The sequence below is a fragment of the Pogona vitticeps genome, chromosome 1 (genome assembly GCF_051106095.1).
Source record: "Pogona vitticeps strain Pit_001003342236 chromosome 1, PviZW2.1, whole genome shotgun sequence".
Classification (NCBI taxonomy): domain Eukaryota; kingdom Metazoa; phylum Chordata; class Lepidosauria; order Squamata; family Agamidae; genus Pogona; species Pogona vitticeps.
Genome location: NC_135783.1, coordinates 303,641,628 through 303,665,351, shown reverse-complemented (window position 1 = coordinate 303,665,351; position 23,724 = coordinate 303,641,628). Strand labels below are relative to the sequence as shown.

At 41.9% G+C, this 23,724-nt stretch overlaps 1 protein-coding gene across 4 annotated transcripts in view; it reads right to left on the bottom strand.

Moving 5' to 3' along the window:
- The window catches only part of CCDC9B (coiled-coil domain containing 9B), an 81,526-nt gene extending 58,428 nt beyond the window's left edge, over positions 1-23,098 (bottom strand). Inside the window, exons 1-5 of one of the 4 annotated variants that reach the window (XM_072986282.2) lie at positions 22,725-23,098; positions 14,986-15,099; positions 9,765-9,869; positions 7,120-7,290; positions 662-814 (exon numbers count right to left, since the gene is read on the bottom strand). In XM_072986282.2, the coding sequence (XP_072842383.2) occupies positions 662-814; positions 7,120-7,290; positions 9,765-9,869; positions 14,986-15,099; positions 22,725-22,745 (564 nt within the window). In that variant the 5' untranslated portion in view covers positions 22,746-23,098. The remainder of the gene's footprint in view (positions 1-661; positions 815-7,119; positions 7,291-9,764; positions 9,870-14,985; positions 15,100-22,724) is intronic. The other 3 variants (XM_072986283.2, XM_072986285.2, XM_078391635.1) reach the window with 3 other exon arrangements.
- Between the last annotated feature and the right edge of the window lie 626 nt (positions 23,099-23,724).

The following is a 23,724-nucleotide window of genomic DNA, read 5'->3' as shown; positions in this document are numbered from 1 at the left end:
GGTCCCACGGTCTTGAACATCACTCCTCAACTGCCTATATCACCAAAACACCACCCACAGACATGCCCCCATGTTTATAAGAATGGATCACCTGATTTACATGGTAAAAATCAGTATGAATCATTCCAGCTTGAAAAACATTAGAAGCCCCCAGTGGCAAGAGAGAAAAAATAGCTACACTGGGAGCAAAAAAAGGCCAGCCTGGTTTGAATCGGCTTTTGCATCATGTGATCAGTAAAAAATAATTTAAATTCATCTATTTTATAAACAGAGAAAATCCTGCAGGATTTGACCACGTAGTCACAGCCAAATTGCGTCCATTTCCTCCTTATTTTACGCACCATGTTCAGATCCCGAAAGCAAGGTTTGTTATCCCACTTTGATTCTGTTGAGACTTATTTCAGCCTTGTGCGCAATACGTACTGGTGTCAGGGATTCAAGGAACATTGAACAAATTATTTAGTCTTGAGCTACTTCTAAACTCCAGTCAGAGGATAAGGGCGGGGAGGAGTACATCCATGACTATTCCCTTGAGCTCGTTGGAGGAAAAGCATATACAAATGTAATGAAAACATACACAAAAGCAACACTATGGAAAGAAAACAACAGTCCTCCAGTCAGTGAGTTGCAGCTCTTGGGAGCCATTTTGGAAAACACTCACCCTGCCTTTGTTGTCCACTGTAATAGCAATCTGCATCCTTCTTCCTCTGCGGAAAGCAACCAGCTGTTCCACCTCATCTTCGCTGATATCTGGAGCCTCTCCTGGGCTCACGAGACATTCAGATCCCCGCTTCTCACTGACAACCCGCTTTCCCTAGCAAAGGCAGAATGACAGATGCACGTTCTTAGGAAGACACAAACAGGAGCTCATATTTTTTGCCCTGGGTAATCCAGATGAGCACTTAGAGGATAAGGGTTTGCCTTTAGGGCTAAACAAACCCCAGTAACAGATAGAACTAGAATTTGGGCATGTAGTACTTGACACTGCTGACTGCTCATACCCAATTTTATTCTGCAGGACAAATAATTTTGCAACAAATGCTGTATTGTAAACAAATGCATGTAGCATATAGTACCACATAGCACTGTACATTTGTAGCACCCCATTCCATCAGGGGTTAATTTGCAGGAGATTTATGAAAGCAGTTAGTGGCAAAAGGCAAAGCTGGCTTGGTATCCCTTTCCGTTCTTTTGGCCACACTCTTTCGATTTTTTTCTCTCTTTCTATGCCTCTGCCCCATCATCCTCTCCCTCCCTCCGCTCTTTCTACCACCCCCTTCCTTTCTTCCCTCCCACTACCACCTTTTCCCTCTCCCTTAACTCTCAGACTTCCTCTCTCTCTGTCCCACCTCTGCTCTCTCATTTTCTCTCACACACATCTTCCCTCCTTTTGGCGAGAGGTCGAGATCATTTTTTTTCAGAGATCTGAAATGATGGATTTGAAGAGGACTTTTAAAATCAGGCCGCGTTAAAATCACGAGGTATGTTTGAAACTTATAGTGCAGTCTTTCATCAGCCTATAGTTTTCCTCGTTCTAATCTAGGCATCTACTATGGCAGTGCAAAAGTCAGCAGATTTCTATCGGGGCTGGTGAATTGTCTGTGTTCAAGCCAAAATGTTACTTGCACTGAAACATTTTTTCTGGATGAAACCATTATTAAGCAAAAAAACAGAATTTGAAGTTTATTCCATGTTATTGAAAACAATGCTAAGCTCTGGAGCCAGCACACAAATCACATTAGGCCCATGGAATCTGCATGGACACCCCAAACCCAAGCCACTTTTTCTTTGACCTTCACCTTCTTTTGTCACTAAACATTTCAGTTGAAATTGGCAGAAGGTCAGCTTTAAACAACCAACCACAAAAGTCCACACTGTGTACTTTATATCTCCGAGCTTGGGTTCTGCCCTGCCCTTTCTAAAGCACAAAGAACACCACTTAAAAGTGTGGGGAAGTTACATCTCTGGACTGCAACACTCAGGATCCCACCGCCAGCATGGCAACCAGCCCTGGAGGAGGAGAAAACTCTACGCTCTGTCACAACCAAAGCGTAGCCCAACATATCTAGTCTTAAGTCGCCTCCTGAACTCAGAGCTGGGATCAAGGCTTCATCCCTGCAGTTGCACACAACTTTGGCAGAATATTAGGCAGAGCCAGTTGGCTGCCTCAGAAAACACACTCTGAAGATCACGGATGTGCAGCAAATGACATTACTCACTACCTATGAAAGGGAGCTTTATGTTTGTTCATGTCTAAATTGAAATTGGAAGTAAACCTCACTGAACAAACTGGGATATGCATTCTATTTTTGTCTGATGACAAACTTCTTTGGGAGCACACTAGGCACAGTTAGTACAACAAATAGGCTGGAAATGTCCCTGAATTATCTTGGCACAGTGACTATTCCTTCTCTCCTTTGTCATTTTGAAGCTGGGGGGGGGGGGCGCAATACACCCTGTAGTTGTTTCTTCATGGTTTCATATTCATCGAAGTAAACCCCCATGAAGAGGGCAGTTTGCTGCTCACGTGTAGGTGAGGAAGAACCCTGGAAAACTGGGGTTCTTGCTTGTGTGTAGAGACCTTAAATGTGAGCAGGACCCTCCTCTGCTTCAGAAGTAGCACCAAAATCAGGAAGACTGGGACAGAGGTGGAAGACTTAGGTTCTCCTTTCCAAGAGTGTTCAGAGCACCAGCGTTTATTGTGCCTGAAAAGGCTGTGAGCACCCAGCCCCTGAACTCTTTCTGTGGCCAGATTGTCTCCAAGAAAAAATATAAGTTACAGGAAGTTGGACACGCTGTCCAAGAACTCTAGCACTCTTTTTAAGTGGAGAAGGTGCAAGACTGGAGGCAAGTCATGGTGAATTTTGCCTCCTTGCAAAGGCATTTTACAACTGATTATTTGATGAGCTAAACCAATACAATGATTGCTCAGAGTCTTAGTTTTTGTTAGTTTTGTTTTGGCTTTACTCTTGGTTGGGCTCAAGTACAATAGCAGTTTTAAGACAATAAGGGATACCCAGTGTGTTGTAGTGGTTGAAGTAATGGACTAGGACTCTGGAGAACAGGTTTCAATTCCGCCCCCCTTGATCATGGAAACTCACTGGGAGAGAGGAACTGGAAAAAAACCACTCCTTAAATATCTCATTTACCTTGAAAGTTCTGTTAGGGTTGCTCTAAGTCAGTTCCAACTTGACAGCACAAAACAGCAACAAGCCAATATACCCGTCAGGTTACCATACATGCAATTGCAAATGCAGAAGCGGATGCAGTGATGCCTGACTGCATGGCCTGATTGGGTGCTAGAGAAGCCACATAGGTAGGCAGAGAGGTAGGCAACTGGACCTCCCGACATCACTGCAGCCGCTTCTGCATTCTGCAGTTGTTCATGTGGTAACCTGAACACAATACTGGTGTGTATGTGCATATGTGTGTTTGTGTGTGTGCATGCATATGTGCTTGTTCATGTGTGTGCCTTTAATCATTTAATGCCCTTTTAATGGCTCATTTATGAGCAGATCCAAGTACACAGGAATTTCAGTCCAATTTTGTCTTATTATATTTGGAGAGTGGGCAGGGATTAGCCCTTCCTTGCCTAGCCTGGGTGTGTGTGTGTGTGTGTTCAAGCCACACCCCATCTTTCTCTATTCTGTTATCCTAGTATTTCTTGTCTTTGATTTATCACTTCTGATCCTTAGATACCTGCCCCCAAACATGCCAAGGAACTGCCATCCTTTTCTAGAAGATCGTTCCGATACACTTATATAATTCTCTGCTCATATGTCAGCATTGCCTAATATGATATAGTGTTTTGACTGCGGCTGTGAAACAGAGCAGATGTCCTCCACAAGCTATCCCCAAAGATGTGTCTAGAGAGGTTTCTGAAGTACTTGAAATGAATTTTCAATCTGATCTGACAGTAAAAGACTGAAGAGTCACATCAGTCTGAGTGCATGCTGTTTCACTGGATTGCTAGGGTTGACTATTCATGGCAATGAGACTCTATCCGGCTGAAAACTTCTAGAAGGAATATGCAGCTTCTAGAAGGAAGATGCTCACAAAGACTGCCATGCAGATCCTGATTTCTTCAGCAGTAATAATAATGTGGAATTAGTAAAAAGGTCAATTACTATGGAATAAAGGGCATATGAACTATGAAAAAGTTTGGTTGCACAAGAAGCTAGTTGGGTGGCCTTGGAAATTGTGCTGGATTGCAACTTTGGGAGAACCCAGTGAAGTAGCCATCCAGACCTGAAACTCATTGGGGTGGCCTTGAGAATTTCCCCTGGGTTGGGTATGGAGAACCAAATGCAAAAAAACTGCTTGCATCTCATGGTTACTGGTCAAAGCACTTATTAACAATGGAATACTATGCACATTTGCTTTAAAACAAGTCCCTCTATGATCAACTGAATTTTCTTACAGGACTCAGGGGTTCACCCTAAGGCAGAGGTGAGAGGAACCTGTGGGCCTCTAGATATCATGGATTCCACCTCTATGAACTCCAGTTAATGTGGCTAATAGTTGGGAGTGATTGAAGCTAGAGCCCAACGATATGTATTTTATTTATTTATTTATTTATTTATTTATTTATTTATTTATTTATTTATTTATTTATTTATTTATTTATATTTTATTTTATTTTATTTTATTTTATTTTATTTTATTTTATTTATATCCCGCCTATCTGGTCGGGTGAGGAGAGAGTCACCATCTCTTCCCCTCTGGCATAGGCTCATGCCCTTTTGGCTGAATAAAGCAATCTGACCCTGGATGTGATTTTTATTAGTACTATATCATACCACGTATTTTGTAACAGCGGCAACAACAACAATATTGGAGTTTGTTTTTCTGTAGGGAAGTATACTCAGGGGATATATAATATTAAAAAATGTTAACAGAAATAGCTTAAGTCTGTGTTCGTTAAAATGTTAAATAAAATCAACAATTTTGAACAGCAGTAGAAGCAACAATTTGGAACAACTATACAGAGTGGGTATATTTTAATCTCTGAGTTACTCTATGCCTAGCAGAGTGTTTCTCCAAGGTTGAAGGCCCCTCTCAGAGACTCAGGGGCAGGACCTAGCCCTTCCAGAGAGGACCCATCTCTGCAGATGATGGGGGAAGCTTCTCAAGTCCTAAAGAACATGGAAAGCACTGTTGAAACAAAGCATTCATCTTCAGAAAAAGCAGCCCAGCTGTAAGAAATAACCGAATACCTGGCATGGGGAAATCACTTCCTATGTGGAAGTGATTTCTCATGCCAGAATGAGAACACAAATCCCAACCCAAAATTTCTTTCTTCTCTGCTTCTTATCCCCAGTCTTCAACACTCTTGTCTCCCTTACCTAACTGATCTCCTACCAACCTAACTGGAACTGTTTACTGAGGCTGCAACTACACTAGCAAGTCAAATCAGAGAGATGCCACTGCAGCTTGATTTGCAGCATGTTTTACACTTTTGTTCAGACCAGATGATCACACAGAGGCTGTAGATTGTTTTGATGCAAATGTTCACACTGGCCCCCTCCATTTGATATGGTTTGATCCCCACCAGAGCCGAGAGACGGTGGGCTTTTTAAAATATTGCATGGTGCAAGGAGGAAAGGAGAATTTTCTCCGTGAGTTCTCCATAACGCACAAACACATGCACACATATCCCAGAAACATAGCCTGCTTTAGTTCGTTGGAGTTGTTTCTATTTCATACTGATTTCTCTTCCCTCCCCCCCTTTGTCCATGCATAGATGATCTAGTTGTTTGTTTAAAAAAAAAATTCAAAAGGTACTTCTGGGTGACTAGGAGGAAGATTACAGGGGTGGGTATTCCTGCTGTCCAAAACATAAACCTTAGCTTAGTATGTCACCAGAATAACATCCACAGATCCTGCTCCTAGATGCTCTTTTTTGGACTGTCAGCTTGGTGGCTTTCATGCCTGCATGCTGCCCATACCCTCCCCATGCCCAAGTGACACTAAGCTCACTGCCTCAGCACAAATGTATTTGTTGTATTGCATACACGGTCTTTCCTTGGGAAGTACTTCAGGGAGTCCACATTCCTTCTCTTTTCTCTCTCACACAGGCACCACATTTTATGATTGATACACAAGAGTTTTCCCACCACCCCCCTTCAGGTTTTGGTTGTGAAATGCCAGAGAATTGCTGATCTGGCAGCCCCATTCACACTTTCCAAAGAAGCCACCATGTTAATATTTTTCAGCATGTTGACAGAACTACAGAGGCCGGGAAAAGAAAAGAAAAAAAAGTGTGAGCACTACACTGGGTAGTGTTTACACTTACAACCCTCAAACTCCACAATAACAAAAGAATTCTTGTTTTAGTCTTTGAAAGTTAGTCTTTCAAATGCACCATGTATGCTTTTTTTAATCTCTCCTTAATTCTATTACGATTTACATGTGATGCTAATGTGTGAATCTGTATAAATGCAAGACTCTAATCCTTGCGTTAAGATAACCTTCTCCAAAGCAGAGAGGTGCTGAGTGCAGCCTTCCAGGGGTAACTGGACTGCAGCTCCCATCAGCCCTAGCCAGCCTAGCCAATAGGAAGTGATGCTGGGAGTTGCAGTCTGACAACATCCCACAGGCTGGACGGCAAAGTGCTGTGCTGATGAAAGAAAAGCAGGAGAGAAGACATTTTAGCATTAAACAGCTGGAAGGAAGGAAGGAAGGAAGGAAGGAAGGAAGGAAGGAAGGAAGGAAGGAAGGAAGGAAGGAAGGAAGGAAGGAAGATTATCAGTGGCTGTTCTGAATATGCAACACCCAAACATGGGAAGTGAAAACCACAAATCTTTATTAATACACAATGATGGGGTGTGTGGCTGCAATTCCCAGCATGCTTCACCATTAATTATGCTGACTGAGGCTTATGAGAGTTGCAGTCCAAAATCTCCACAGACCTCTGCTTTGCCCACTGCAATATACTGTATAACAGACATTCTTAGTAACTAATTTATTAATGAGCTGTGAAGAGAATAATGTTATTTAAAATTTTGCCATTTTGTTGGAGGGGAAGAAAGCAACAGACTTTCCTCAGCCTTCTTTTTTGTGATATCATTTCCAGAGATTTTACCTCCCTTCCCCTTGCTTTTTTTTTAAAGCACTCACCTTGGTTTTATTGTCCATGGTCACTGCCAGCTGGACCCTCTTCCCCATCCTGAATGTAAAGAGATGGTCAGCTTCTTCTTCCTCTTCCTCACTCCCAATCCCAAAACTAGAGGCAGGAGAGCTTCCCCATTTCTCATTCACAACTCTTTTCTCCTGGAAAACGGGACACGCCTGGCTTAGGAAAAAAGGGTGGCAAGGTTCATTTAAGTCCTTTTATCAGATTCAATAACTAGAGAGCAGAAGCTGTGAAAAATTCAAGAAACAATTTATGGCAATAGACTTTTTGGGGGGATGGATCAGTGTCACAAATTCCATAAAATTATTTCCAAGGAAAACAACGGATCCTTTTGTCCAAAGTGCAGAGCAACCCATACAACTGGTGTGTGTGTGTGTTCTAAGAATCTTAGAACTGCAGAGCTGGAAGGGACCCAGTGGATCACTGAGTCCAGCCATAGTCAAGGAGGCACAGTGGGGAACTGAATTCCCAAGCTTGGCTTCCACAGCCAGAGACCTACGTAAACCACTGGGCTATCTAGCAGTTATCACATGCTTATGAAGCTGACATTTTACTTAAATGTTAAAAGTTTAAGACACTGAGGAAGACACCATGACAACATGATTCAAATGAACCCTAAGGAAAGGCAAAGCACCCGTTTGCTTTTCTTCTGCACTCAAATTGTTAACATCTCAAGTTTGTTTTGAATATGAGGAAATTCGAGAATTTTGATAAATGATTATTGTCGTGGGTTTTTCGGGCTCTTTGGCCGTGTTCTGAAGGTTGTTCTTCCTGAAGTTTTGCCAGTCTCTGTGGCCGGCATCTTCAGAGGACTGGAGTAGGAACTCTGTCCATACTCTGTTGCTGTTTGTTGGATAGCTGAGTATTTATAGCTGTGGGAACAGCTTTTTGTCCTTTTCAGGAGACAGGGTGATCAGCGTGTTTTTGTTGTGATAAGGGGGAGAGATTATCTGTCACTGTGATTGATGGGTGTCGTTAGCTGGTCTTTTTTGTGTAATGATCCCTGGTCCTTGTGGCTGGATTTCAGTGGCTTCCCTGTGCAGTCTAACATAATGATTGCTAACATAATGATCATTATGTTAGACTGCACAGGGAAGTCATTGAAATCCATAAACGTTAACAGAACTTCAACAAAAAAGAAGAACGCCTAAAACTAAATAAGGCCTGGCTTCCAATACTGAAAAATACAGCCTACAAAAGCTCAACGAACTCTACCCAGCCACAAGGACCAGGGATCATTGCACAAAAAAGACCAGCTAACAATACCCATCAATCACAATGACAGATAATGTCTCCCCCTTATCACAACAAAAACACACTGATCACCCTGACTCCTGAAAAGGACAAAAAGCTGTTCCCACAGCTATAAATACTCAGCTATCCAACAAACAGCATCAGAGCATGGACAGAGTTCCTACTCCAGTCATCTGAAGATGCCGGCCACAGAGACTGGCAAAACGTCAGGAAGAACAACCTTCAGAACATGGCCAAAGAGCCTGAAAAACCCACAACAACCATCAGATCCTGGCTGTGAAAGCCTTTGAGAATACATTTTGATAAATGCTTCCTCTGAAAACTAATTAATAAGAAATCAGTATCTCTGGAATCATCTGGTGAGATAGGGTTAGTAATGATCAGGATTGCAGTAGGTATTTAACATTTAACAATAGAACTGAATCTTTTTTCTGTATTTGCATGAGGCAGAGAAGGGGAAGCCATAGCATGTATTAGCTTCAGAGGAGGGCTTTTTCTCTGGACCACACAGAGACAAGAGCAATTAATTTCTCTCTTCTTGTCTGCTTTGATCTAATCAATTAATGCCCTCAGCTCTGCAGATGCCTTTCATCAGCTCTAGTCTGCCCTGGCAGGAGCAGCTTGTGGAGTGGAGGGGGCAGCCCCTGTCTCAATCATGGGCCATCTATCTTCCAAAGTACTGTTTTGTGGCATTTCAATATTCATGTATATATGAATGGGCACTTTACCTGTTACGTGCTATATGCCATAAAATGGCATCCTACTTATAGTGAACATACTAGGGTTCCCCCTGGAATTATAGACCTATTCTATTAATACTGCCTCTTCCTCACCCCTCCCTTTATCATGCCTCCTTCCTCTGCCCTCTCAGGTTAGCTGCTGTGGATGTCAGCCATCAGGGCTTTAATTGCATATCTTGGGAAGTGTAAATCCCCGTTTTTCACATAACAAATTGATTTCTAAAGGGTGAGAAATCAAAACTGTGCAACACTTATCTGACACAGTGCTAAGCTTGAGTGCTCTCCTCATACCAACCCTGTGAGGTGGGTCAGGTTGAGAGACACTGGTCGGGACAGTGGGTACACACATTGTAAGTATTGATTTTTAGTATTACTTTAAAATAATTCTTCACAAGTAGTGGTCATATCATAGGCATGCTTCCCTTGATACCCAAGCAGCATAGTACCAATAGTTATGCTAGCTGAGGGCTATGGGAGCGGCACACCCCCAACACATCTGGAGGACAAAACCTCTGGAGGGCACCAGATTTGGAAGGCTGAACCATCCACTTCAGCTTGAGACATTGTTCTGACCTGCTAAGAATGGGACTGCTCAAAAACTGCTTTCTTGGAAGCAAAAGGAAACAAATGCTTACATTATGGGCTTTGGTGATAGTAATGGTGAGACCATCGGGCCTGACTCTCCTTGAGGTAACAGCCATTCCCTCCTGCTCTGCTCGCTTCCTGTCCTCTTCTATTTCCTGGAAAAAGTGACACCCGGAGCCTCTATCAAATCCGCTTACAACATAACAATAAAATGGGCTGAAAGCTAAAAACAGAACAATTTGTCTGAAACAAAGGGAGAAACATAGAGAAGCTTGGAGAAAATGGACATTCATCAGCAGAGGGTTGTTACCATCCCTCGATTTCACAATAGTAATATATCCTAGTGACTTCTATATATGTCATTTATGTATCTATTCATTTATTTAAACTTTCATATAAATTATCTTATGCTCTAATGAGATAAAATTGCAGGGTGATGTACCTAGAAATTAACATCCAGCACTAATTTAAAAACCAACACAATTTAAAATAACATCTACAAACAGAAACATAAAACAGTAAGAGGCTCAGAATTCCTTCTGTCACCTTAAGATTAACAATAGAAAATTGAAAGAATTCATTCATTCATTCATTCATTCATTCATTCATTCATTCATTCATTCATTCATTCATTCATTCATTCATTCATTCATTTGGAATGTCAGTGCAAACAAGGAGGTTTTAACCTGACACCAAAAAGAATATAGTGTTTGCACCAGGCATCTCTTTTATGGAATACAGTACCATTTCAAAGCCAGGGTTCCACTACAGAGAAGTTCCTATCATGTCTGGATCTAGAACGCCACTGAAGGACTCCTCAGCTGGAAGAAACATTTTGAAATGACTAATCCTGTAGCGTTTGGTCCATGTTGTCTGTTCTAATGGAAACAAGGTGGCCACATGTCCTTTTTAAAGAAAGATGATCCTTCGCTGGAAGACTTACCAGATGATAACCCTCTCTCTGAAGGTATCCCTCCCTCTGGGAGGATTTAGGTATGTCTGCTTTAAAGTTTAAGGACCATAAGGAAGGAGACCAAGACCAACCACATTTAGCAGCATCTCAAGAACAGTTACGGCAGTTTTGAAAGACCCCCTGCCACAATCTTCTGCACTATATTTCTGTTTCAATTATAAGAATTCTTCCTAATGTTGTATCTGAACAGCATATAGAGTTTTATGAAAATCATTATTCTCTCTTGACTTTCTTTTTGGTGATGTCTAAAGGAGATCACCTTTATGTTCTGTGGACATAATGTGGAAAGCTTTGTCCAGCATAATGTTGTTTATTTTGCAGTTTCTAATCGAGTCGAGTAAATCTTAAAAGAGTTGGATGCCCTATGGAAACATTAAGAAATAAATTTGCATAGACACTCAATCATAAGATGCTGAATTTTCCCTGAATAATACATGGCTGGGCTCTAGGTCTGGATGACGTGCAGACTTAGTTCCACTTTTAGACTCAGTCTCTAGAACCTCTGATTGTGACTACTCAAAAGCAAGTACCATGCAAAGCAAAGTTATATCTGATGGTATTTTAGCAAACACTTGAAAAGAAAAGGCACTGAAACATTATTTTTTTGTTTTGGTCTAAATTTAATAAATAAGACCATTCCTACTTTTTAAAACTCCTTCATGGATTGCTGCCTTGTCATGGTGAAGGGGCTTGAGTAACTCAGAGAAACTATGGGCTATGCCGTGCAGGGCCACCCAAGATGGACAGGTCATAGTGGAGAGTTCCGACTAAACGCAATCCACCTGGAGTAGGAACTGGCAATGCCACTCCAGTATCTTTGCCAAGAACGCCCCATGATCAGAAACAAAAGGCTAAAAGATATGACACTGGAAGATGGGCCCCTCAGGTCGAAAGGCATCCAACATGCTACTGAGGAAGAGCAGAGGATAAGTTCAAGTAGCTTCAGAGCTAATGAAGTGGTTGGGCCAAAGCCAAAAGGACGCTCAGCTGTGGATGTGCCTGGAAGTGAAAGGAAAGTCCAATGCTGCAAAGAAAAATACTGCATAGGAACCTGGAATGTAAGATATATGAACCTTGGGAAGCTGGAGGTGGTCAAGCAGGAGATGGCAAGAATAAACATCAACATCCTGGACATCAGTGAACTAAAATGGACAGGAGTGGGTGAATTCAACTCAGATGATTATCATATCTACTATTGTGGGCAAGAATCCTGTAGAAGGAATGGAGTAGCCCTCATAGTCAACAAAAGAGTGAGAAAAGCTCTAATGGGATATAATCTCAAAAATGATAGAATGATGTCAATACGAATTCAAGGCAGACCTTTCAACATCACAATAATCCAAGTTTATGCACCAACCACCAATGTTGAGGAGACTGAAACTGAACAATTTTATAAAGATTTACACCTTCTAGAACTGACACCAAAGAAAGATGCTCTTCTCATTCTAGGGGACTGGAATGCTAAAGTAAGGAGCCTAGAGATAAAAGGAACAACAGGGAAATTTGGCCTTGGAGTTCAGAACGAAGCAGGGCAAAGGCTAATAGAGTTTTGTCAAGATAAAAAGCTGGTCATCACAAACACTCTTTTCCAACAACACAAGAGGCGACTCTATACATGGGAGTCACCAGATGGCCAATATCAAAATCTGATTGATTATATTCTCTGCAGCCAAAGATGGAGAAGCTCTATATAGTCAGCAAAAACAAGACCTGGAGCTGCCTGTGGCTCTGATCATCAGCTTCTCATAGCAAAATTCAAGCTTAAACTGAAGACAGTTTGTGGGAAAAACCACTGGGCTACTCAGGTATAATCTAAACCAAATCCCTTATGAATACACAGTGGAAGTAAAGAACAGATTTAAGGAACTCGATTTGGTGGACAGAGTGCCTGAAGAACTTTGGATAGAGGCTTGTAACAGTGTCCAGGAGGCAGCAACAAAAACCATCCCTAAGAAAAGGAAATGCAAGAAAGCAAAGTGGCTGTCCATGAGGCCTTAGAAATAGGAGAGAGGAGAAGGGAAACAAAATACAAGGGACATAGGAAAAGTTACAGAAAATTGGATACCAAGGAGAGACAAAAGGGCCTTCTTAAATGAACAATGCAAAGAAATAGAGGAAAATAACAGAAAAGGAAAAACCAGAGATTTGTTCAGGAAAATTGGAGATATTAGAGGAGCATTTTGTGCAAAGATGGACATGATAAAGGACAAAAATGGGAGGGACCTAACAGAAGCAGAAGACATCAAGAAGAGGTGGCAAGAATACACAGAGGAATTATATCAAAAAGATTTGGATATCCCGGACAACCCAGACAATGTAGTTGCTGACCTTGAGCCAGACATCCTGGAGAGTGAAGTCAAGTGGGCCTTAGAAAGCCTGGCTAACAACAAGGCCAGTGGAGGTGATGGCATTCCAGTTGAACTATTTAAAATCTTAAAAGATGATGCTGTTAAGGTGCTACATTCAATATGCCAGCAAGTTTGGAATACCCAACAATGGCCAGAGGACTAGAAAAGATCAGTTTACATCCCAATCCTAAAGAAGGGCAGTGCCAAAGAATGCTCCAACTACCGTACAATTGCACTCATTTTACACGCTAGCAAGGTTATGCTCAAAATTCTACAAGGTAGGCTTCAGCAGTATGTGGACCGAGAACTCCCAGAAGTACAAGCTGGATTCCGAAGGGGCAGAGGAACTAGAGACCAATTTGCTAACATGTGCTGGATTATGGAGAAAGCCAGAAAGTTCCAGAAAAATATCTACTTCTGCTTCATTGACTATGCAAAAACCTTTGACTATGTGGACCACAGCAAACTATGGCAAGTCCTTAAAGAAATGGGAGTGCCTGACCACCTTATCTATCTCCTGAGAAACCTATACGTGGGACAGGAAGCAACAGTTAGAACTGGATATGGAACAACTGATTGGTTCAAAATTGGGAAAGGAGTACGACAAGGCTGTGTATTGTCTCCCTGCTTATTTAACTTATATGCAGAATACATCATGTGAAAGTCTGGACTGGAGGAATCCCAAGCCGGAATTAAGATTGCCGGAAGAAATATCAACAACCTCCGATATGCAGATGATACCGCTCTGATGGCAGAAAGTGAGGAGGAATTAAAGAACCTTGTAGTGAGGGTGAAAGAGGAGAGTGCAAAAAACGGTCTGAAACTCAACATCAAAAAAACTAAACTAAGATCATGGCCAGTGGTCCCATCACCTCCTGGGAAACAGAAGGGGAAGATATGGAGGCAGTGACAGATTTTACTTTCTAGGGCTCTATGATCACTGCAGATGAAGACAGCAGCCACGAAATTAAAAGACACCTGCTTCTTGGGAGGAAAGCGATGACAAACCTTGACAACATCTTAAAAAGCAGAGACATCACCTTGCCAACAAAAATCCGAATAGTCAAAGCTATGGTTTTTCCTGTAGTGATGTATGGAAGTGAGAGCTGGACCATAAAGAAAGCTGAAGAATTGATGCTTTTGAATTGTGGTGCTGGAGGAGGCTCTTGAGAGTCCCCTGGACTGCAAGGAGAACAAACCTATCAATTCTAAAGGAAATCAAACCAGAGTGCTCATTGGAAGGACAGATCCTGAAGCTGAGGCTCCAATACTTTGGCCATCTCATGAGAAGAGAAGACTCCTTGGAAAAGACCTTGATGTTAGGAAAGTGTGACGGCAAGAGAAGGGGACGACAGAGGATGAGATGGTTGGACAGTGTCATCAAAGCAACCAAGATGAATTTGACACAACTACAGGAGGCAGTGGAAGATAGGAGGGCCTGGCGTCCTCTGGTCCATTGGGGTCACGAAGAGTCGGACACGACTAAACGAGTAGACGAGGATGACTTTTTAAAAAAAATCTATGCTGCTCTTATCAGTTCCAGAATCTACTCCAAATTTACCCTTTACTGTGTGATCATACCAGTTACTGTAAGTACTGTTGTAAATATGGATAAGGAGGAGGGGGTGAAATCCCATGAACCTGCTTGCTTGGATTTCAAGAAGTGTGATGCTGACAAATACTTTTCACATTTCTAATTTTTTTTTCATGTAGAGCAGTATTAAAAGAATTTCAATTTGAAATGCTCATCCCTTACATAAATCCTGTTTCAGGAACCATATTTCAGTTTACTGCTGCCAATTAAACAAATGTGCATATTGGAAGCAAACTTGCAATAACAAATTAACATCAAGTTTGTAATATAATAAAGACTTCAAAGTTTAGCTGAGAAGGATCTGAAATGAAGCAGAGAAGGCCCGCATTTATCTAAGAGACTAGAGTCAAACATACTTGATATCGTCTCATAAGAGCTTCATTCTTTTTCCTTAAAGCCATTATTTTCTTATCCAGTTCGACATCTTTCTGCTCTTTTTTCCGCAGCATTGCATCATCCACAGTAGCATCCTAATATTACAAAAGAAAAAGCTTTAGTAGAGTTCCAAAGGCGCTTTATACCCTACAGAAATTTTTATCCTCTTCTCATTGTTAGGAACAAAGGCAGCGATAGATGCATGCCAATTACAAACTATGTACAATGTTTTTAAAATTGGACTTCAGCACCCTATTTTGAACAGACTAGGGTGTTATTTAAATTAAAACTAGTAATGAAAAAATAAATACAAAAGATCTGTTAAACTCAATCTTTTTAACAATAATGTTTTTTCAATTAGCAACTTTTAAAAGAAATGATATAAATCTATAAAATATTGGGTACTACTCTTTAATCAGTTATTTTGATTTATGGAAACTCAAAGAGAATTCATAAGTCAAATATGAGACTTTTATCATACATGAGGGGATAACAAATGGTTAGCCTATTGTTATTCTTTAATTTAATTTCACTCTCCATATTATCAAAGTACATATTATGTGAAATAAAAGAAATGTTATTTCTTTTATTTCATGTAATATTTACTTTGATAATGTGGGGTGTGAAAATTTAAAAACTCTTTTTATAAGAACAGGCTTGTTAAATGTAACCTAACTTTCATGTCACAACAACAATAATAAAGCAAAAAAAGCAAAGTGTGCTGCTTATATACAGCCCCATAGCGCTTCAAGCACTCTCTGGGCAGTTTACAAGTTAACTATGCAGGCTACACATTGCCCCCCCCCCCAGCAAGCTGGGTACTCATTTTACCGACCTCGGAAGGATAGAAGGCTGAGTCAACCTTGAGCCGGCTACCTGGGATTGAACCCCAGGTCCTGAGCACAGTTTTGGCTGCAGTACAGCAGTTTAACCACTGCACCATGAGCAATTTGTATACAGTACTGCTAAGCCAAAGCATGTCTTTCATACGTATTCTTTTTCATTAATTTCACGATTATTGATTATTGGTTTTAAAAAGAACCCCAAAAATATTGCAGTGTTACTACTGCTGCTATTATCATTATTAACAAAAATATATTTTAAAAAGCAGGGGAAAGGCCAAAATTCCTGCAAGGGAAGTAGGTCTAGCACTTTAACCCAGAGTAAACACAGCAAGGGGAACAGAATAATACAGTCTAGAACAAAATTCTGTTTAAAAAAATCACATGCTCAAAGACAATTAAACCGTGGGGCTTTTTTCCCTCCCTCCAGCTGTCCTTCATGCTATCAATCATGCAAGTGGTCTTGCGCCCAGCTTTGCAAGCAGCGTGCGGCTGGTCAGGTGAAGGAGAACCTCCTGAAGTGGAGGGTGGGGGACAGTTGTGTGATAGTCCTTCCACAATTGCACAAATGAACACAATTCTGACTCTGTTCAGTTTTTCTTCAACCAGGTACTGTGAACAATGCTAAGAGGGGAGCACTATTCCCTTCCCTTGTTACATTCCTCCAACTTCTTCAATATTCAGAACTATATCCCAAACTCCTTCTCTTCTCTCTGTGAACTGACTCGTCCTCTTTCAGGCTCCACCTCTCAGCAGCTCTTTTGGCCCCACCTCACAACCACATTAACATATGACCTGTGAATAATGCATAACTTAGGGTGAACGCCACAACAAGCTTTAACCAAAAACCTAAGTATCTTTAAATATTGGCACTGTGTGTATGCTGTTCCTAATATTGCCATTTTTATAGCTCTGGTGGTATTATTTCTGAGATCTTCAACTGCTTATAGTACTGTGTGAAATTTCTTGATGTTGTTCCCAAAGTCCTGATGACTGCGAGGACCACTGAAATGTGTTTCATCTGCAAGCAAGATGTTTTGATTACCAGATCTCTGTATTTTATTACTTTTTCAAATTCTTATTTTCAGCTCTGGTATCCCTTAGAATTGCAATGTCAATTATCCAGACATTTCTTCATTCTATTACTACCGTACTATGTCTGGTGTGTTATGTTCAAGGTGTCTATCAGTTTGGATCAGGAAATCCCACAAGATCTTAATGTTGTCGTTTTCTGACACCTTCTCTACCTGATGTTCCCATGGGTTTTTGGAGGCTAGAAAGTTATATTTTTTGCATAATGACCAGTGCACTAATTTTGCCACTCTGTCATCTCTAATTTTGTTGTCATTTGCAACCAGGATCATTTATGAGAAGGTGCCTGGAATAGACAGAGTTCTCCTAGGGTAGATTCTGGGAGTACATACTCTAGTACTTCTAATTGTTGTTTGTGAAGTCCAACTTTTCCTTTAGGTACAGGTTGATAGCTAAAGCAAGTATTGCAACTGGATGAATTTTCAGACAATTGAATTTTGCATAAACGGTTTTAGTTAGATTTGAAACGTACTTGATTAGAATTTTCTGGGTGCGTACTGATTTGTATGTATTCTTTAGATCAGAGGTCCCCAACCCTTTTCACCCTGAAGACCATCTGGAGAAGGTGGGGCACACCTCACGCTCTTGCACATGTCCAAATGAGTATGTGCATGCGCAAACAGTGGTGCGGCACTTGCACGGGCATGCTGGAGCATGCACGCATGTGCAAATCAGCTGTGAGAGGGTGAGTGCGTGCAGGGGGAGCGGGAGGTCTGTCTCCGCAGCGCAGTCTGGCTCAGGCCACGGACTGGCACTGGGGCCATGGACTGGGGGTTGGGGACCTCTGCTTTAGATGTTTTAGCTATATGCATAATTAGATGTAAAGCTAATATTCATATTCAGAATGGAATCAGGCCAATGTGCATTCTAAAATAATAATAATTGAGTCATCAAGTCAATTCTGACTTATGGTGACCTTTTCAGGATTTTCAAGGTAGAGAATACTCAGAAACTGTTTCTCATTCCCTTCTTCTCGGGGCACCCTGGAACCGTGGCGCTTGCTCATACACACCTTTAATGTAATATGTTGCAATAATTACATGGGGAGACCAAGCCACATTCTATACTTGTAGGAGTCACTGTACCTTTGCATGGAGATAATTCCTGAAGTCCTACAATAGCAGGTCCTAAGAGGAATATCAACATCTTGTGCCATCAAGTCAGTTCTGATTTATGGTGACCCTTTTCCAGGTACAGCATACTCAGAAGTGGTTTATCATTCCCTTCTTCTGGGGATATCCTGAGACTGTGCAGCTTGCCCAAGGCTACACAGGCTGGCTCTACTTGCAGTAGGCACAGGGAAGAATCAAACCCCTAATCTTTGCCTCCTCAGCCAGATACCTAAACCGCTGAGGAACCAGCTAAGAGGAACATAAGAAACTGCTTTATTATAATGTGAGATCATTGAGCTGGTTTAGGGCTACACTGTGACTCCAAATTCAACCTGTATCAAAATTTTGTGTTTCAGAATGGGTCTCAATTTGGTTTGGACCAATTTGGATGTTATATGACCTTATTGCAGTTCATATGAAGAACAAAATGTGAAATTCTGAATCATCACACTTTCACTGCAGCCAAAGCTTTTGTTTTGTATACTCACAAAAATGCATGGAATTTGGGAGAGATGGTGGCCCATTAAGTGCAAATTAACTCAGATTGGTTGCAGACATGTAAGTCTATGGGGTTTTATGCAGGCCATCTTGAAATGTTGCTTTAGTGTATCTAACACTGCATTCTGCTTTCCTCTGCTTCTGCAGTTTGTATACGCTATACACTAAGATGTGTGTGTGTGTGTGTGTGTGTGTGTGTGTGTGCATGCGTGTGTGCGTGCGCATGTGCATAGACATGCATGTTTACGTGAAATACACACAGTATATTTTCTTACAGAGTAAGGAACGTGTAAGAAAAACTAAAGATAGTAAAAACACATTAAAGAAACAATGCAGATTGAAATCAAAATAAAATCTAACCTGTGAGTTTAGGACCCTATAATCCTAGGGTGGGAAAATACCACTGCCTAATAAAATTACTGTTAAAATAATACTGAGGCCAGTGAAAATATTCAGCAAAATTAACAACAGATAAAGAGGAAAGAAAGATGAAACTGGTTTGGGAAAGGATTAAGAAAGATACTGCAGTTTAGGCGCTAATAGGCTGGCGGAAGGCTGCACATAATCTCTAGTAAACTCAAAACTGTCACCAAATTCCACAAAGATCTTTCAAAACAGTTCTTTCTGCACACAGAGTACAATCAAAAGAACACAAGACAGATACTCTTCACCAACCATGCCCTGCGTACAATGTTTGAAAAGTACCCGTGAGATTCTTGCTCCAGATCGAAAGCCAGAGCTCTCTGTGTGTGTCTACATTCCAGCTCTCCTCCTCCCGCAACCACTTTTCTTACCCTGGCATTTGCCTTTTACGGTGCTGTTTTGCAGCATTTTGGAGACATGGGGCCTGGTTTTCTTTTACTGTGGTTGAACATGTGGGTTAGTGAACCAATCCAAGAGGGAGTTGATCTGATCAAGTTCAGACCCTGATCCAGTTCAGTCCTGATCCTGATTGGTTCAATTTAGTTGGGGGTTAATCCAAATGGGCTGCTAAACCCTACTGTCTTTGATTCAGTATCATGTAGGGATTGGCATCATCTTTCCATAAACTGAAATAGGGCTGTTTACCTCCTCATTTTTAACATCTAGCTCTAAATGGAAATCCACACACCCTACAGGGAACCATCAATTCAACTGGGGCAGAAATCCATTCACTCATATGGCAAACCCACAGAAAATGAAAGATGACATAGAAACAAAGCACAGCCATTATGTCCCTGTTGGCCATCCTTTCTTGCTTCCTCTAGAAACAAAGCTTTGTATTGACATGCCAGCTAGCTGCTCCTGCTTCTGGAGGGACACCAATCCAAATAATTACATATATAATCTCACAACACACATTCTACTCCCTCTCCTCTCTTTCACAGAGAGGAGTTATCTGAGTTGCACTTTGGGTTCTCTCTGTGCTGCACTCTGACAAAATGAGAATAAACAATATTTCTGCAGGACACGTCTGAAGGAAAGACAAGACTGAGGTGCACAAGACATTTTCTGTGTCACTGTCTTTGTGGTCACAAGAGAGAAACAAGACAAAGAGTAGGAAGCCAAGATGTTCATTGGTGATGGTCATAATTGAACCTTGTCCTGTCCTCCAGTTAAATGTTGTGCCCTTCCTGTTGCTGTTACTATTTACCTGTGGATGACATACTGCCCTGGTAATAGCATCAATCCATGTATCCCTAAGTAACCATCTATCTTTCATTGACTGCTACTCTTAGCATGTTGAGAGATTTCCCTTGCCTGAAGGAAGATTTCTTGTCACTTATTGCACAACTGAACAAAACTGTTGTTTGCTTGGGCATTCATAGAATTATAGCATCATTGAGTTGGAAGGGGCCTATAAGGCCATCAAGTCCAACCCCCTGCCCAATGCAAGAATCCAAATCAAAGCGGATCTGACAGATGGTTGTTCAGTTTTCTCTTGAATGCCTTCAGTGTTGGAGCACTTCCCACTTCCCAGGGTAATTGGTTCCATTTTTGTACTGCTCTAATAGTTAAGTTCTTCCTGATATTTAGCCAAAATCTGGTTTCCTGTAGCTTGAGTCCATTATTACATGTCCTGTACTCTGGGATGACTGAGAACAAATCTTGCCCCTCCACTGTATGACTGCCTTTCAAGTATTTGAAAAGTGCTATTACATCTCCCCTCAGTCTTTTTTTTCCTCAAGGCTAAACATGCCTGGTTCTTTCAGCCTTTCCTCATAAGGCTTGGTTTCCAGCCCCCTGATCATCCTTGTTGCCCTCCTCTGAACTTGTTCCAATTTGTCAGCATCCTTCTTGAAGTGTGGTATCTAGAACTGGACCCAGTACTCAAGGTGAGGCCTAATCAGTGCTGACTAGAGGAGGACTAGTGTCTCATGGGATTTTGTGGCTATACTTCTATTAATACATCTTAAAATTGCATTTCCCTTTTTTGCAGCTACATTGCATTGTTGGCTCCTATTCAGCTTGTGATCTACAACCATTCCAAGACTCTTCTCACTCATAGTATTATTGAGCCAAGTATCCCCTGTGCATTTGCTTTTCCCCTGGGTGTAGAACTTTGCACTTGTCCCTGTTAAATTTAATTCTGTGGTTTTCAGCCCAGTGCTCAAGCCTATCAAGATCTTTTTGAATTTTGTTTCTGTCTTCCAAGGCATTAGCTATTCCATTTAATGTTGTGTTTTCGGCAAATTTGTTCCCTGCATTCCCTCATCCAAGTCATTAATAAAAATGTTAAAGTATATCGGGTTCTCCCATTGCACTTTTGAAATAACACTCTAGCCCATGAATAACCACTTTAGCCCATGACTCAATGGTGGAGAAGGCTGTTTAGATACCATCTTATCCGTCCCCTTGTGAAGCAAAATGGTTTGCACATCTCACATGTTGCTGCTGTTCGGAAAAAAAAAAACAGGCGGAATTCAGGTGTGAACAAGAAAGTGCAAGAGGTCATGCTTCTCCTCTCTTTCTGCCTATTTGAGCATGGCATTGGAACCACTCCTAGCACCACCACAATGGCCGCAACAGCCAGAATGAATTGCCCCAGAACTGCAAAGCAGCACTTTGAAGCCTAACCCAGATCCCCCAGTGAACACTGTCCAGCGGCATGCTGAAGCCCAGTCAGCATTTCCCTTTCTAGCTGTTGCTGCTGCGTTGCAGGCATTCGGGAACAAGAGGAGATCCTCGCTGCCAAGCTGCCGGAAAGAATGCTGCCTCTGCTCCCACTTTGGATGGAAAGTGACGCTCCTTTCCACCCCCACCCCGCTGGCATACAGCTCTCTCTCGGGGAGCCAGGGACCCGCACGGCACCTGAGCGGGAGCAAGGAGGTTATAAATGGCATTAGCTGAGCAAACGTGCAGTGCCTGTGAATCAGGAAACATGCCTGGTTGTGTGAAGACACAGCGCGGGGGGAAGGGAAAGAGAGAGAGAGACATGGGGATCTTTTTCTGGTATAAGTCAACCAGGGGGAAAAAGAGTCAGCAAAACAAGGGGCGAGTAAACAGAAGCTGTGTGGAAACTGTTCATATTGTGCATTTGTCCCCTGGAGTTGATACCATCTGCCATCAGCTTTAGGCGTATGGGGTTTTTTTTTTAACCAGCTCATCGTGTTGGCTCCAGCATTTCCCCGCATGCTTTTCATGGCAGCAATTTATGCTATGAAAGACTCCGAGAGGAGCAGGGTGGGAGCAAGATTCACAAGAGAGACAAAAGCTGGGTGTGTGTGTGGGAGGGGGGGAATCAAAGAAAAGGATAAGGCCTCAGCCCAACACTTTGCTGTGCAGACCAACACACAAACTCACTAGCAAGCCTTTTTAGCCATAGAGCCGACAGAGACAGCAACTCCGGGCTCTGGGTCTTAGCATGGCAAACGTCCATCATTACCCAGCACTCGGGGGTTTTGCTTTGTATTTTGCTTTTTAATTCCCTCCTCCCTCCTTCCTTGAGGGAGGGAAGCTCCTCTGACTACTTCCTTTACCCATAACTAGAGGATAAGCCAGTTACCTCTTGACCTGTGGCATGAAACCATTTCCCCCTACTTTGTCATTCAGATATACACCTGCTGGCCAAAAGCAAAACACCCCAAACGACAATGCAGTTTTTAAAATCAAAACATAAAATCATTTCCTAGTTTCCTGAATACTGGAAGCAACTCCCCAACACCCCCTCCCTGTTACAGCAAAGGCAGCACTCACAGGTCGGTGCATTTTGGACATCAGAGGTGAAGCTCGGTGGATTCCACAGCAGAGTTAAAAGAGGAGAGCCATCCGTCGGCCTGTCTCAGTACTGGTTGCACAGCATACAAGATCATGTTTTGATTACAAAAGCCCTCTCTGGGCTCCCAGCCAAAAGCTCCGGCTGTCTAACAGACGAAAGCAGAGGCAGGCAGTCAGAGCGCCAGGGTGTCCTCCTCTCCCCGCTTTCGTTCACCTTCCGGCAGGATTGAACCTCTTTGCTAATCCCTGTGTGTGAAATCCTTACACTCTTGTGGCACCATGTGCATCTGAATGGGGAAATCTTGTGGGGCACCAGAGGGCAGTGTTCCCTCTGAACAGCTGGGCATCACGAGATTTGCTTGCATCATGTCTAAAAGATACAGCAATTTGGCTGGTGGGTGAACATTCATAGGAAGCCAGACCATTGAGTGAGTTAGGCATCACATCATTTTTCAGAGGTCTGTTAGTGTCAGAAAACTTGCTCTTTGCTATCCCTATGATTAGAGTTCATGGCACAATTTTGGCCAAGTCAATCTACACTGCTTATAAATTAGGCAACAATTCTCTCATGCTCATGGGAAAACTGTGTGAAAGAAAGAAAGAAAGAAAGAAAGAAAGAAAGAAAGAAAGAAAGAAAGAAAGAACGAACGAACGAACGAACGAACGAACGAACGAACGAACGAACGAACGAACGAACTACCATGAAATGCAGCTTGTCTCTTCAGCAATGCAAAGAGCATACTGTATGTGGAAAGAAACTCAGAGAAGTCTCCTCAAAGCAATGAGGAGAAATAGTAGTTCACCAATCATGGCTGTACAAGACAAAACGTGTTACTTCAGATACCTTCTAAAGTATCCTTCCATGCGGTAGGATACGAACTAAAGCAATCTGTTGAACTGGTTCTTCTTATACGGTTTCATTACAGTGATTTATATGGTCATGTATTTAAGAAATTATTTAATAATTCTACCCCATTGC